The following is a 15,880-nucleotide window of genomic DNA, read 5'->3' on the forward strand; positions in this document are numbered from 1 at the left end:
AAGCTGAGTGCTATGAAGCTTCAGAATCAGAAGCAAGAAGGAAGAATGTTCAGATATTCTGATGATAGAATATGTTCTGATACATTCTATATGGCTTATATGGCTCTGATACATATTATGTGTTCTGAAACATATTTTATGTTCTGATTCATTCATGCTGACTTTTGTCGTTTAGTTTTGTTCTGTAACATTTCAGGATGTAGAGATGCTCTGATGATGCTCTGGCACATTCAACAATGTTCTGATACAATCTAGCATGAAGTGATGTATGAAGAAATTCAAGCTCTGAAGCTGTCCGCTGGAAGCAGAAATCAGAAGCTGTGAATGTTCTGAGGATCAAAGAAATTCAAGTTCTGAAGCTGTCCGATGGAAGCAGGAATCAGAAGCTGTGAATGTTCTGAGGATCTAAAGAAATTCAATGTTCTGAAGCTGTCCTATGGAAGCAGAAATCAGAAGCAGTGAATGTTCTGAAGTTCAAGCATATGTGAACGTCTCTACTGAAATACTCAGGGAAGTCTTTTATTTATAAAATTCTTCTAGTATTAATTTCAGGGGGAGATTATTCATCTCAGGGGGAGATTGTTAATCTCAGGGGGAGACACATTCACATTATGTTTATATGCTTATGCTATAACTGTGTAATTGTCTTTTGCCGTCTGTTATTCTGATTGCAAATTCATATCATTTATATATGTTTTTGTCATCATCAAAAAGGGGGAGATTGTTAGAACAAGAATTGTTCTGATCAATAATCTTAGTTTTGATGATAACAATGTATATGAACTTTGCTCAAGATAATGTGGTACTCTAATCCTATGCAATTTCCCTTTCAGGAAATATATAACGAGTATGCACAAATCAGCGCTAAGAAGCTTTGACTCAGAAGGTTCAGTATGCAACTTTAGCACATGGTCTGGCAAGACATCAGAAAATGGTCAAGCAGAATCAGAACATGGTCTATTAGAAGCATCAGAAGAACTTGAGTTCAGAAGCATAAGCACTGAAGTCATGGAATCACGCTCAGAAGCATATCAAGATCAGAAGATCAGAAGATTCTCTGCACCAAGCTGTTTGTACTCTGATGATTTTCAACGTAGTATCTACAAAGAACAAATCAGAATCAAGTACTAGATGGCAGGCTACGCTGACTGACAAAAGGAACGTTAGAAGCTATTAAAGGCAATGTCAGTAGTCACAGCAAAAGCAAGGCTCGAGGTAGTTGACAAAACAGTGAAACATTAAATGCAATGTTGTACGGAATACGCAAAGCATTAAATGCTCCTAACGGTCATCTTCTCAAACGCCTATATAAATGAAGTTCTGATGAGAAGCAAGGTTACCAATTCTTAACAATTTCTGTGAATATTAACTTGCTGAAACGCTGTTCAACTCAAAGCTCAGAAACTTCATCTTCAACCTCACTACATTACTGTTGTAATACTTTAGTGAGTCTAAGCTTAAATCTGTAAGAGAAATATCACAGTTTGTGATTATCGCTTTTAAGAAGAAATTGTAATACTCTTAGAATTTGTTTACATTAATTTGTAAAGGACTAGAGTGATCGGGTTGTGATCAGTATACTCTAGAGAAGTCTTAGAAGGTCTCTAAGCAGTTGTTCCTAGAGTGATCAAGTTGTGATCAGAAGACTCTAGAAGACTTAGAAGTTGTCTAAATGGAAAAGCATTGTAATCTCGTGTGATTAGTGGATTAAATCCTCAGTTGAGGTAAATCACCTTGTATAGGGTGGACTGGAGTAGTTTAGTTAACAACGAACCAAGATAAAAATACTTGTGCAAATTATTTTTATCTTACGAGTTTTGAAACTACACTTATTCAACCCCCCCTTTTCTAAGTGTTTTTCTATCCTTCAGATGAATGCATGTAGCAGTTGCCACTTGGTGGATTACCATCAGAGGCTGATTACCATAAGAGTTTGAGCCACCTTTAGAGTCTGAGTCACCTTCAGACTCAGAATCGCCTTCAGATTTAGCTTTAGACTCAGAATCTCCTTCGGATGCATATTCTCCTTCAAAGACATCTTCAAAAACACCTTCAACTCCAAAAGCAGGAATAAACTTGCTCCAAGGTGAACTTGCGCAGTTCCAGAGGCCACAGAGAGTCAGACAGATACCAAGAAGACTTGTAGATTTTGAGTTGCTACATGACACTAAGATTGACTTTGAAGGTGAAGTCATATAGTGTGATATGATGATGAATGATGAACCACTCAACATTGATGAGGCTCTCAAGAAGAAAGTGTGGGTGAAAGCCATGAAGGAAGAGCTTGAGGCTATTGATAGAAATAAGACATGGGAATTGACTACTTTGCCAAAGAAAAAGAAAGCCATCAGTGTGAGATGGGTTTTCAAGATATAGCTGAAGCCACATGGGTCAATTACCAAGCATAACATTAGGTTAGTAGCTAGAGGATTTCTATAAAAGTCTGGTTTAGACTATTTTAAAGTGTTTGCACTTGTAGCTAGACATGAAACAATCAGACTGGTGATTACTCTAGCTGCAAATAGGAATTAGCCTCTAATACATTTAAATGTGAAGTCAACATTTTTGAATGGTACATTACAAGAAAAAGTGTATGTGTTACAACCTCTTGAATTTGTGATAAAGAACAAAGAAGGGACAGTGTACAAGCTGCATGAAATTTTGTATTTACTTAATCAAGCCCCAAGAGTTTGGAATCTGGAAATTGATTCATTTTTCAAGCATCAGGGATTTAGAAAATGTGAAATGGAGTATGGTTTGTATGTGCATCAAAACTCCGATGGCAATGTGATTCTGGTGTGTCTTTAAGTAGATGACATATTGCTTACAAAAAGTTGTAATAATGAGATAAACAAGTTCAAGAAGGTGAAGATGAATACATTTGACATGAGTGACCTTGGAAATATGGTATATTTTCTAGAGATAGAGATTCTACACTCTGAAAAGGGAATCATTATACACCAACTGAAGTATGAACTTGAGTTGTTAAAGAGGTTTGATCTGATGAATAGTGAGTCTGCAGTCACACCTACAGAAATAAACCATAAGCTAGACTCTGATCCAGATGGTGAAGATGTAGATGTTGTAACATTCAAATAGTTGGTTGGCTCTCTAAGATATTTGTGCAATACAAAACTTGACATTTGTTTATGCAGTTAGTATGGTGAGTAGGTTTATGAGTAAACCAAAGTGGTCACATTACCAAGTTGCAGTCAGGATACCCATGTATGTAAAGGGAACTTTGAAGCATGGAATTTTGTTTTCATCTAGAGGGTCTGATGCTGCTGAGCTGATTTGCTATTCAAACGCTGACTGGCATGGAGACAAAGTTGTCAGAAGAAGCACTACAAGTTATATATTTATGTATATAGGTGATCTCATTTGTGGGTGTTCCAAGAAGCAACCAGTGGTTACATTATCAACTTGTGAACTTGAGTACATAGTTGGTGCTTTATCAACTTGTCAAGATGTTTGGCTGATGAATTTACCTTATGAATTGAAGTTCAACGTGAGCAAACTAGTCAAACTGATGATTGATAACAAGTTAGCAATAAAATTTATCAAGAACTCAATGTTGCATGGGAGAAGCGGACATATAGATACTAAGTATCATTTTCTACGAAATCATGTTCATAATGGAGTGCTTGAAGTTGTTCATGTAACACTCATAAGCAACTTTCAGATGTGTTTATCAGAACTATAAAGACTAAACACTTTATTAATTAAAAAAATAAAATTAATGTTGCAGTGGAAGTGTAAACTTCACTAACTTATTTTTAAACTAATAAATAGTATGTATTACCCTATATAGTTTATTATTAATACTGTACAAAGTAATAGTCAAAACATACATGTTTTGCATGGAATTTTTGGTAAAAAATGAATTTTGAGAAAGCGTGGCATAAAAAACATCTATAATATAAGAAAGTTAATGGTTGTAGAAAAGTTACAATACTCTTATTTGATTTTTTGCCACCACATTAAAATTGTTTTTATTTAGTCTTTGCACAATAAATTTCTTAATTTTATTATTAAAATAATACAACTCTCATATTTTATCAAACTTACCAAATCTCTCTCCATTCTCTATTTTTTTTCTCTTTCATCACTTTCTCACTTCTTTCTTCCACAATTTTCTTTCCTCAACCTTTTTCGCTTCATTTGTGCATTTTTCAACAACAATGTTGAATATCAAATGTTTCTTTCAATCTTCGAAATTTAATTTACTTTAATTATAGTTTCGGCATAGTTTTTAACATCTTTAATCTTTTTTCATATAAGATTTTACATAAATGATACGAAATATTTTGGCTAAATTACCTCTAGGGTCCTTTAAATTATTTAATTGTAACAAGTCAGTCCTTTATATTTTTTTTGCTACATGTGGGTCCTTTATGTTAGCTAACGCCTGCACCGTTGACCTTTTTTCTGCTTTATTTTGTTCTATTAATTTTATTTTAACTTCAAAAATTCATATTAAATCTGTTTTTGGTCCAAAAATGATGAAAAAGTTCCTAACAATATTTCTTCCCATTTTACACTTCGTGTAATTTTATGAGAATTTTATTTTCTATTTTACTATTTTTCTTTTATTTCTTCTTATGCGTGCATTTTAATTAGTTTAAAAATACTTTTATGCATTAAAAAATTCTGAAAATTTTGTTATATAATTCAATGATTGTCTTTGACCTATGTTAAGTGACATATCTATACTATTAGTGCCACTTCAGCTTTTTTGAAAAGAAAATTGGGAAAATGGTCAACGGTGCAGGCGTTAGTTAACATAAATGATCCACATGTTGCGAAAAAAATATAAAGGACTAACTTGTTATAATTAAATAACTTAAAGGACTCTGGAGGTAATTTAGCCCAATATTTTTATATACGAAAATTTGTTATTAAACCAAATATTTTTGTAAATGATACCTAAACAAAAATAATAGTTGTATACAAGAAAAATATACACGAAAATAATTATTATTGATCTATATATTTTTAATATACAAAAATGGTATTTATGATCCAAATATTTTTTATTCAAAAATGGTATACGGGAAAAATCTATTATTCATCTAGATATTTTTTATACAAAATTTACTATTGATCTAAATATTTTTGTAAATAATACCTACACAAAAATGAAATCTTTATACGGGAAAAAATATATTATAAATTTATATATTTTATACATGAAAATTATTATTTATGATCCAAATATTATTTATTCAAAAATAGCACAGGCCAAAAAATTTACTATTGATCTAAATATTTTTATACACGAAAATTTAATATTGATTCAAATATTTTTATAAATGATACCTAAAAAAAATAATATTTGTATACAGAAAAAATCTATTATTTTTGAAAAATGGTATTTATGATCCAAATATTTTTTATTCAAAAATGGTATACGGAAAAATCTATTATTGATCTAAATATGTTTTTATACAAAATTTACTATTGATCCAAATATTTTTGTAAATGATAGCTACAAAAAAATGAAGTATTTATACGGGAAAAAAAATCTATTATAGATTTATATATTATATATATGAAAATTGTTATTTATGATCCAAATATTTTTTATTCAAAAATGACATATGCAAAAAATTTATTTTTAATCTAAATATTTTTATGAACGAAAATTTAATATTGATTCAAATATTTTTGTAAATGATACCTTAACAAAAATAATATTTGTATACAGAAAAATCTATTATATATGAAAAATGATATTTATGATTCAAATATTTTTTATTCAAATATGGTATACGGGAAAAAATTCTACTATTGATCTAAATATTTTTACATAAGAAATTTACTATTGATCCAAATATTTTTGTAAATTATACCTAAACAAAAATGAAGTATGTATACAAAAAAATTATTATTGATCTTAATATTTTTATATACGAGAAATGATATTTATGATAAAATATTTTTGATCCTAAAATAGTATATTAAAAAATATATATTATTGATCTAAATATTTTTATGTACGAAATAATTAATTATTTATTTAAATATTTTTTCTTTTTAAGATTTTAATTAAAATAAATAATGTATTCAAATACACCTAACAAAACAGAATCCGTATTTATGCACACATTTGTTACTACTTGATTTAATATAATTTTTACACTACAAGTTATTCAAAAAAAACGGTAGAATAGAATACTAGTAACAAGTTGGAAAGGTGATCGTATGAAGGATAATTTTGATATTAAACACTTTGCGGGACCCTCAACCTCGCTTTAAAAATAGGATAAAGCTAACATGTGCCCCAAGGGCACATGTTAAGAAACCTAAATATAGTGAATTTGTATTGGAAAACATAATAAACACATTAATTATAAAAAGTTTATGAAAACAATGCACAATTTCTAACTAAAACTTTCTATATTTAGCTCTTAACATGTGCCCTAAAATTATTATTATAAATAAAATCACCCACTCCTTTCACTTATCCTCTTTTTCTTAGTTTTTCCCTTAAATTAAAAAACACAGATTAATATTAGTACCAAGTAACGTTTTCTTTCTTCCATTCCAAAATTCCACCTATTCATTTTCGTCGTACTCTGTCACTTTTTATTTCTTTCTCTCTCCTACCGGTTACCGTCTCTCCAAGTTCCCATCCTCTCACGTGCTTCCATCTCTCACGTGCCATCTCTCACCCATACAACTCCCTCCCTTTGTGTGGTGCAACGAATAAAAGTTAGAGAGAGAAAGTAAACTCGTGTGGAACCAGTATATAGAGAGTCACCCAAAAAATTGAGATGTTAAAACTAAAAGCATAAAATTTTTTCTCTCTTGGTTTTGCCCATGTAGTAAGTAGACTATATGGGTTCTGAGTTTCAATCTTGTTTTTTTCTCTCTTAAAATCTCTAAACCAAAGATCGCACCTTTCTATAAACAATCTCTTTTATTTGTTGTAAGAGAGTGAATCTCGTGAGTTTGTTCTTCTGTGTGTATTAGTGTTCTTTGTTTTGAATCTTGCACCGATGAGGATCCGTAAAAGACACCCTATTTTCTCTTCTTCTGAGTCTATTTCATCTTTCCATCTCTCAGATCTTAACCAGTTTAACCGGTCACCGGTCATGGTGCAACTCAGCGACGGTACTCATGCTCACACACAACCGAAACCTTGTTCTTCTTCAACTTCGTTCCTTGTTCCAGCTAGTTCGAGCTTGGATGTTTATCAGCCGTCTGATCAAACACTCCCACTGATCGGGAAACTAAACAACGGCTACGATTATCCATCCACCATCGAGCAAAGTGGGGTAAACAAACAGCACAACAAGCAAGATCCTTTGGTAAGCCAAAAAACCGTTTTTATTTTATCTTTTAAATTTTTCCTTTTTTTTTTTATTTTCTTAAAAATATTTCATGATTTGGGCTTTTATAAGTGCACTTTTGTCTAATCTCCTGCAAGTTGTTTCCTCTTTGAGTCAAATTTATTTAATTTATTTTTCTAAAAAAAAAGTGATTTCACATCCAGAAAAGGGGTCTTACATTACATCCATTTATTTTTTGTATGGTTGATTTGATTTACAGGACGAGAAGGTTAGAGGGGAAGAGAAAGAGAATGGAGACAACAAAAGTAATCATATCAGGTGAGAATATATAATCAACCTCTAACTTTTTTTGCTATCTTATTCTTTCATTAAATAAGATGAATATTGTGTATTATATTTGTTTATTTTTGTATATATAACCAAATTAAGCCCATCCTTCTTTTCTGTAAATTGGGTATAGCTACCATTTTGTACTTGAGGTGCACTACTCGCTATAACTGGTCCCCATCCTCAACAATATTGTTGCACTCCTATTTATTAATATCTATATATTCATATTCCCCTTTCATGTAAATTTCATGTGTGTTTGTCATTTTTGGTATTTCTGGGTCTGCTTTATTCTTAGCAAAGGAGATATCTTGCTTGATTCTCAACTCTTTCCATCATCAACTACTTTTGCTCAAGGTAACAAAACATTACTACTGCGTTATTCCATGCATAGATATGTTGTTTGCGAAAATGTTTTAATTAGAGTTAGAGTTATATATGTGTAGATGGGAGATGGTGTGAGGGAGAGAAAGCTATTCCATTAGGCTATGTTTGGGAGTTTGGAGGGGAGGGGAGGGGAAGGCTTCTAAAAATGAAATTTTAAAAAAATGTAGGAAAATATTTGACATTTTTTGAAAATATGATTTTGTTTAGAATGATAAAAGAGTCATTATCATTACTAAATTTTTAATTTTCAAAATACTATAACAACCTAAAAGATATTTGGAAAATTTATGTAAGTCCTTCAAAACCCTCCAAAATCCTCCTTCAATACAATTTTTGAGTTCCCCCATTTTATGGGGTTTTTGGTGTTATGAATAAACTCAAACCCTCCAAAACCCTCCTACCCAAAATCTTTTTATCATTTTCACCCAATTCTTCCTAATTTTCAAAGCCCTCCCCTCCCTTCCCCTCCAAACTCCCAAACATAGCCTTAAAGAAAAGGAAAGGAAGGTTGGAGAATGTTGGTATCAAGAGTGATGATAGTAAGAAAACAAAGAGTAAGATGAAAACGAAGCTGAATAAGACATGTTCCACGAGAAAAGACGAGGATGAAGATGAAGAAAGCAAAACAAAAGTGAATGATATTAAGAAGAGGGTGACAAAAAGGGGAAGTGCACTAATGGAAGGTTCGCGGTGCAGTCGTGTTAATGGAAGAGGATGGAGGTGTTGTCAACAAACACTAGTTGGTTATTCTCTTTGTGAGCATCATTTAGGGAAAGGAAGGTTGAGAAGCATGACAAGTGTTAGAAATAGATCTATTGGAGTTTCTTCTACTACTACTACTACTGTTGCACCTAGCAATATTGTTCATATTAGAGATACTAGTGCTTCATCTTCTAATTCTGATCTTGTAAAGAAAATCACTTCTGGGGATGATATTGTTGATAAGTTGGAGAATTATGATGAGAAGAAGAAGCCAGTGACAACGATTAAGAAGAGAATGAAACTTGGAATGGTTAAAGCACGATCCATGAGCAGCTTATTGGGACAGACAAACAACAAGGTTGTTATAGTTGACGAGAATAACAAGTAAGACTCAAGATTACAACAAAATTATTATTATACTTGTATTATTTTGGTGCTAGAACTATGTTTTATATATTCAACTTTGCATGTGCTTTAATTTGGTACGCTGCATATTGATGTTTAGACATTATTTGTTTTGGTGTTTTATAGAAATCTACATGCATGTAAGTAAAAATTACTGTTCCATAAGCACTTATGGGAATTTCTACACATAAATCGGAGTTTAGTTATCTCTTATCATGTTAATTGAAATTAAACACCACCTTAAATACGCTTGACTTTTTAATGGTTTTGATTCTTGTCATTTTTTATTAATATTATTTTTTGCTTAAAAAATATTGCAAACGATTTTTAATAAATAGTTAATCATTTACTGTGGTTATAGAATATTTACTTTTAAACAAATTAAATAAACTATTCACTTTTAAAAAATATTGTAACCCATTTTTAATAAATGGTTAATTATTTACTGTAGTTATATATCTATCTACACCTGCCTTGTTTTTATTAATCATTTAAATAAACTATTGTCTCTTAAATAAATTGATTAAATATAGTCTCACATTTATAACTCCCAACCCATGGAATTCTTACAAACACTAACAGGAAAAACTTCCTACTGCCAAGAAAATTGACTGTAGATCCTATGCAAAAGCTCACTACAGGAAGAGATATAATATGATGGGAGAATAAGAGGTAGCTAAGTGGTGAATGAGGCTAATAATTTGGAATTGGAGCCAGCTATTTGGTAGGCCAGTGGTATTAAAAAATGGATGTGGATTGGGGAAAAGGTTTAAACTAAAGTCAGTCCATAGTTAGACACAACTTCAGGATTTATTTAAGTGAATGTAAGACTACAAAGTTAGAGTGACTTCGTTCTCTCATGTATAAATCAATCTCTTTTACTATCTATTTTTTTATTTATTTACATTCTCTATTAAAAAAAAATAGTTAAAGTCATCAAAATGATGAAATTTCATAGTCTCTGAATCCTTTCCCTTTAACTTTATAAGCCTTGGTCGAGGGCATAGGGCATATGCCTTAACTCACATTTTTTATCGTATTTAAAGAGTGAATAATATTTTTTCTAAACTTTTTAAATAAAAAATTATTATTTATAATAAAAATATAAATAATTTTTTTATAATATAAATATAAAGATTATATATATTTTTATTAATTACTTAATTTACTTATAGTTTAGTAATAATTTTACTATTTCATTAACCAACAAAATATACCTAGATATTAAATTATAAATTGTTCACTAATTTTTACGCTCCATTAATTAATTATATTTTAATATTAAAAATATTTTTTTATATGTTTAGACATTCCTTAACTAATTTTTGAATTAAATTAAATAATTTTTTTTACATAGAATTAACCCAAGTTAATTTATTATGCAATAAATTTTCTTATGTCGGGCACTTAATAAACAAAATATAAAGAGAAGGGATATTCTTAATCCAAGAGTAAGTGTAGAAAAATTATTCCAAATTTTAACCATTGATTATCATTAATCTAAGAGTTTTAATTGATCATTTAATTTAATTATTTTTAGAAATGTTTTTCTATATAAAAATTTAATTAAAGTTGTTAGATTCATAATCAATCATTAAGATTTGAAGTAACTCTTCTACAGTTACTTTTGGAGTAAATATATCCCTCATCAAATATAAATTCTAGAGAAAAAAAGAATATACACTTACAGCAGTGTAAAATAATTTTACATTGTCAACCAATCACGACTATGTTAAGTGCCAAGTCACACTGTTATTTTTAAAAAAGTTATCTGACATGGTTGATTGATGAATCTCAATTGGATGACAGTGTAATATTATTTTACAGTGTCAGTGTAGTACCTTTAACCTCTAAATTCTATTAACTAATTTTTATATCCAAATAATCAACTTTGCTATATCATGTAAAAATTACTTTTTGATATTAGAATATTTATTAACAAAATTACGAATTATATCAAGTATTAATCATATTTTGATGGATTTAATAAAAATACATCAACAGTGTAAAACAGTTTTACATCGTCATTTTGAAATTATATTTGTTAATTTTTTAAAATATTTAATTTTTTCTTTAAATCACATAAAATATTTTTTTTAAGAATTGTGATGCACGAACGTGTAAAATAATTTACACTGATAATGCATTATCTTTAAGCTCTATTTATATATATAAATCTAACCAAATTTATTTTAAAAGAAAAATAATAAATTATTTTAAAAATTAAAATTTATTATATATTATTTATGGTATTTGTAAACAGTATCATGTAGTGTGTGTAAGAATAAGTGTTAGCTTTTTTTAAATTGTAATTTCTTGTGTCAAAAAGATTTGATTTGATTTATAAGTGCCGAAACAGTTTATTACACACAGACTTGATTTAGATCTAAATTAGGTAGATTTGATTTAGGTCTAAAATATATTAGATTTAATTTAGTTCAAAAATAGGTATTTTGGACTTTTATAGTTTTGGGTTTTGGCTTAGAAAGCAAGCTAACATAAATCTATAAATAGAGTGAGTAACCCATATTTTTGTAATCAAGTCAAAAGGTTGTATTCACAGAAATTGCAGGTGTAAGTGAATAATAAAGTTTTCCATATTTTGTGGGCAGTGAGTTTACCTATTATCATGTCGTGATAAGAATCTTGTTTAAATTTGCAGAAACCCTAATATCTTTTCTTCTTTAAATTTATTTTCTCTTTTCATTGTTATGGTGTGGTGATAACAATCTTGTTCATCAAGATTGATAGAAATCACTACAACACGGAAGGCCTACGAAAGCGCTTATTTTGGGCTTTAAAAGCGCTTTAAAGCGCTGTGAAAGCCAGCGCTGGCGTAGGTAACAAAAGCGCTTCTAAAAGCGCTCTGGTAGACCCCCCCTATAAGAGCGCTTTTCTGGAAAAAGCGCTCTGGTATCCCCCCCTATTAGAGCGCTTTTCTGGAAAAAGCGCTCTGATAGCCCCCCTATAAGAGCGCTTTACCAAAAGCGCTTTCGTAGGTTGCGTTTTTTATTTTATTTTTTATGCTTTTTTTTATAAACCTATTATTTTTATAATTTCTAAACCTGCATTTATGGCAGCATTATTTCATGAACCTGTAATTTACCATTGTTATCCCATAAACCTATAATTTACAATCGTAATCCCATTATTTCAGTAATCTCATTATTTCAACAAAGAAGCGATTTCGATTATATACTAAACATGCATTATAATTATACCATTGTAATTAATCCAAAATATATATACACCGATTCACATATTTCTAACATGAAAACAACTAAACCAATTCACATGACATTATAACAATAAGAAAATCATCCCTAAACAACTAAATCAACTAAATCGGTCCTAGTCCTGCAAAGTCTGAACATCTTCAAATGACTGAAAATCTTCACAATCTGCAAAATAAAAATAATATAATCAAAATAAGATTATTATTATATAAAGGCTCTAAAATAAGAAGGTAAAGAGTAGAACGAGTATATATATATATATATATATATATATATATATATATATATATATATATATATATATATATATATATATATATATATATATATATATATATATATGTCGTGTAAAAAGAATAATCAAATTAAATATATCAATAAATACAAATTAATTTATTAATATTTAGGACTTTATATATCTAACTTGAATACATAGAATGGAATATCATTTATTGTAAATTAGTTCAACAAATTTTGTACATAAAGTTTAACTTAAATTTAACACAACCACGTCATATAGCCCAGAGGGATAAAGCAATATAGATCACTAACAATAATCCTGTCACAGACACCCTCAAGAACAACATTAGCTACATGTTATTGATAGGAACACTATTAGAAACTCAACCAACAGCATGTCAAACAATTACAGAATTTGAGAAGTTGTTACCAAATTGATCAAAAGAGCCCAGTATCCTTGTGAGCTTTCTACTATCTCTTAGCAATATAAGAAGTTTCTCTGCAACAACAATTAATGTAAAGTTCACAACCAATTGACAGGAAAAATTAGACACAAATAAAAGTTGAATATTAATTTCTATGACAAATAATACATGACAACTAGTTACTACTACTTACCCTTCAGCGTTTTCCTTCATCTTTGAGCTATGCTATATCTACACTTATTTTCCTACACTTGTATATTACACCGTATATTTTAACACAGATAGATACTTGTGCACAGAAATTAAGATAGAATAAATTAATAAAAAATGAATTGTATACCTTGTATGTAGAAAATTACGGTGTTGGTGTAAGCTAGGGGTGTATGTTTACTCAATCAATAAATGTTGCAATAATGAGAAGGGGTTGTTGGACTAGAAATTTGAAGGTTTTGTTGGACTTAACCTGCATCGCCTCATTTCTATCCAAGTTGTATTGTGTCACAGAATATGAATCAAATAACTGTAACCCGAAGGATCCTGCCACAGAAGACTTCGGGGTACAATTACTTGATTCATATTCTGTGGAACATAATCGGCAGGGGCACATCGTGTTCTATCCTTTACCAGTCCATCCACTGTTTGAAGCTCAACCTACAATAGAAAAACGTGATTATTACTAACTACATATAGAAAATCTTGAATCATGTAAAAGTTGATGAAACAGATATCCCTTGTAGGTCTCATTATCAATAACATCTTCTACTTACTTGATACATGTCTTCAATACTCTAAATCACTGATAAAAACCTAACAAAAGCGCTTTATAAAAGTTTAATAGCTCAGATTGTCATTTAAAATGATTAGTTTGTCATTTATAAAAGTTTAATAGCTCAGTTTATTTTATGATTGTCATCTATGGCTAGTTAAAAGTAGAATGTTAATTTCCAGATACATTATATTGAAAAAAAAATTAGAATGTGAAAGCTAAAAGAGTTCAAAAGTTCCCTAGAAATGAATGTTCTCAACACGTTCCACATTGGAACTCGTAATAGTGGCTAATAAAACAAAAAGTCCTATGCTTTATGTCCAGAAAAGATCATGTAAAAAGCGATCAATCCTGGAGGCCCTTTAAATCAATTCATACTAAATTAAAAAGTGTATAAAACTATAGATAATACATCTATAGATGTAAATACTAACTTCACGGATCTAATGAAACTTTTATTCCAAAAACAAATTACTTGAGTTTTTTTTTTCTGCATAAAAACCTAACAAACTTTGTCTTCAATACTCTAAATCACACTAATAAATATAATCCCTTGTAGGTCTCATTATCAATAACATCTTCTACTTACTTGATACATGTCTTCAATACTCTAAATCACTGATAAAAACCTAACAAAAGCGCTTTATAAAAGTTTAATAGCTCAGATTGTCATTTAAAATGATTAGTTTGTCATTTATAAAAGTTTAATAGCTCAGTTTATTTTATGATTGTCATCTATGGCTAGTTAAAAGTAGAATGTTAATTTCCAGATACATTATATTGAAAAAAAAATTAGAATGTGAAAGCTAAAAGAGTTCAAAAGTTCCCTAGAAATGAATGTTCTCAACACGTTCCACATTGGAACTCGTAATAGTGGCTAATAAAACAAAAAGTCCTATGCTTTATGTCCAGAAAAGATCATGTAAAAAGCGATCAATCCTGGAGGCCCTTTAAATCAATTCATACTAAATTAAAAAGTGTATAAAACTATAGATAATACATCTATAGATGTAAATACTAACTTCACGGATCTAATGAAACTTTTATTCCAAAAACAAATTACTTGAGTTTTTTTTTTCTGCATAAAAACCTAACAAACTTTGTCTTCAATACTCTAAATCACACTAATAAATATAATCCCTTGTAGGTCTCATTATCAATAACATCTTCTACTTACTTGATACATGTCTTCAATACTCTAAATCACTGATAAAAACCTAACAAACTTTGTCTTCAATACTCTAAATCACACTGATAAAACCTAAATCACTGATAAATTAAAAAAGCCCCAATAATATTAACTATAACCCTAAATAAAATTTTGTATTTTTGAAAGCAAACAATGAAAAAAAGGAAAATTTCCGGCACAAAACCCTAACCTGAACAGAGAAGAGACGGTTGAAGGGTGGCGATGGAGTGAGGAAGGCGGCGGCGGAGTCGGTTGAAGGCTGGAGAGGAAGTGAGGACGGCGGAGCAACGAAAGGAAGAAGAAGGTTCGCGTGTTTTGGATCTGAAACAAAACGCGTGTGTTTGTAAAATATATAATTTTTTAAATGGGCTACCAGAGCGCTTTTCAAAAGCGCTTTAATAACACCCCCTACCAGAGCGCTTTTATCCCAAAAGCGCTTTCGTAGTACCCACCCTATAAGAGCGCTTTTAAAAGCGCTTTCATAACCCCCCTACCAGAGCGCTTTTTAAAAGCGCTCTCATACCCCCCCCCCCCCTACCAGAGCGCTTTTTGAAAGCGCTCTCATAACCCCCCCTACCAGAGCGCTTTTTTTGCATCATTTTCCCTTGTTTATTAATTTTGTTTTTAGCGAGCCCTACGAGAGCGCTTTTGCTAAAAGCGCTTTAGTAGCTGCGCTGCTACAACTTAAATTTGGCGTAGTGAATTCATCATAGATTTTGGTGGATTTCCATCATCTAGCAAATATAGTTTTGATGAATACTTTCAAAGAAGAAAGAGTTTAAATAATCACATGATGAATGTTTGTCAATTATGAAGTTTAAATAAAGATGTTTGATTATAATTAATATTGATGAAGATATTGGCGATCAAAGAAGAAATATTGATAGACAAGTATCAAGCTAAATGAT

General features: G+C 30.2%; 1 protein-coding gene across 1 annotated transcript; it reads left to right on the plus strand.

Annotated features, from left to right (window-relative positions):
* The first annotated feature begins 6,703 nt into the window (after positions 1 to 6,703).
* Positions 6,704 to 10,341, plus strand: LOC131621507 (uncharacterized). Its single transcript, XM_058892556.1, has 6 exons — positions 6,704 to 7,313; positions 7,555 to 7,613; positions 7,921 to 7,979; positions 8,069 to 8,103; positions 8,497 to 9,095; positions 9,699 to 10,341. Exons 1-6 carry the CDS (start codon positions 7,002 to 7,004, stop codon positions 9,772 to 9,774), a joined length of 1,140 nt encoding a protein of 379 aa, XP_058748539.1. The 5' UTR covers positions 6,704 to 7,001; the 3' UTR covers positions 9,775 to 10,341.
* Positions 10,342 to 15,880: the final 5,539 nt, after the last annotated feature.

The sequence above is a fragment of the Vicia villosa genome, unplaced genomic scaffold (genome assembly GCF_029867415.1).
Source record: "Vicia villosa cultivar HV-30 ecotype Madison, WI unplaced genomic scaffold, Vvil1.0 ctg.000009F_1_1_2_unsc, whole genome shotgun sequence".
Lineage (NCBI taxonomy): Eukaryota > Viridiplantae > Streptophyta > Magnoliopsida > Fabales > Fabaceae > Vicia > Vicia villosa.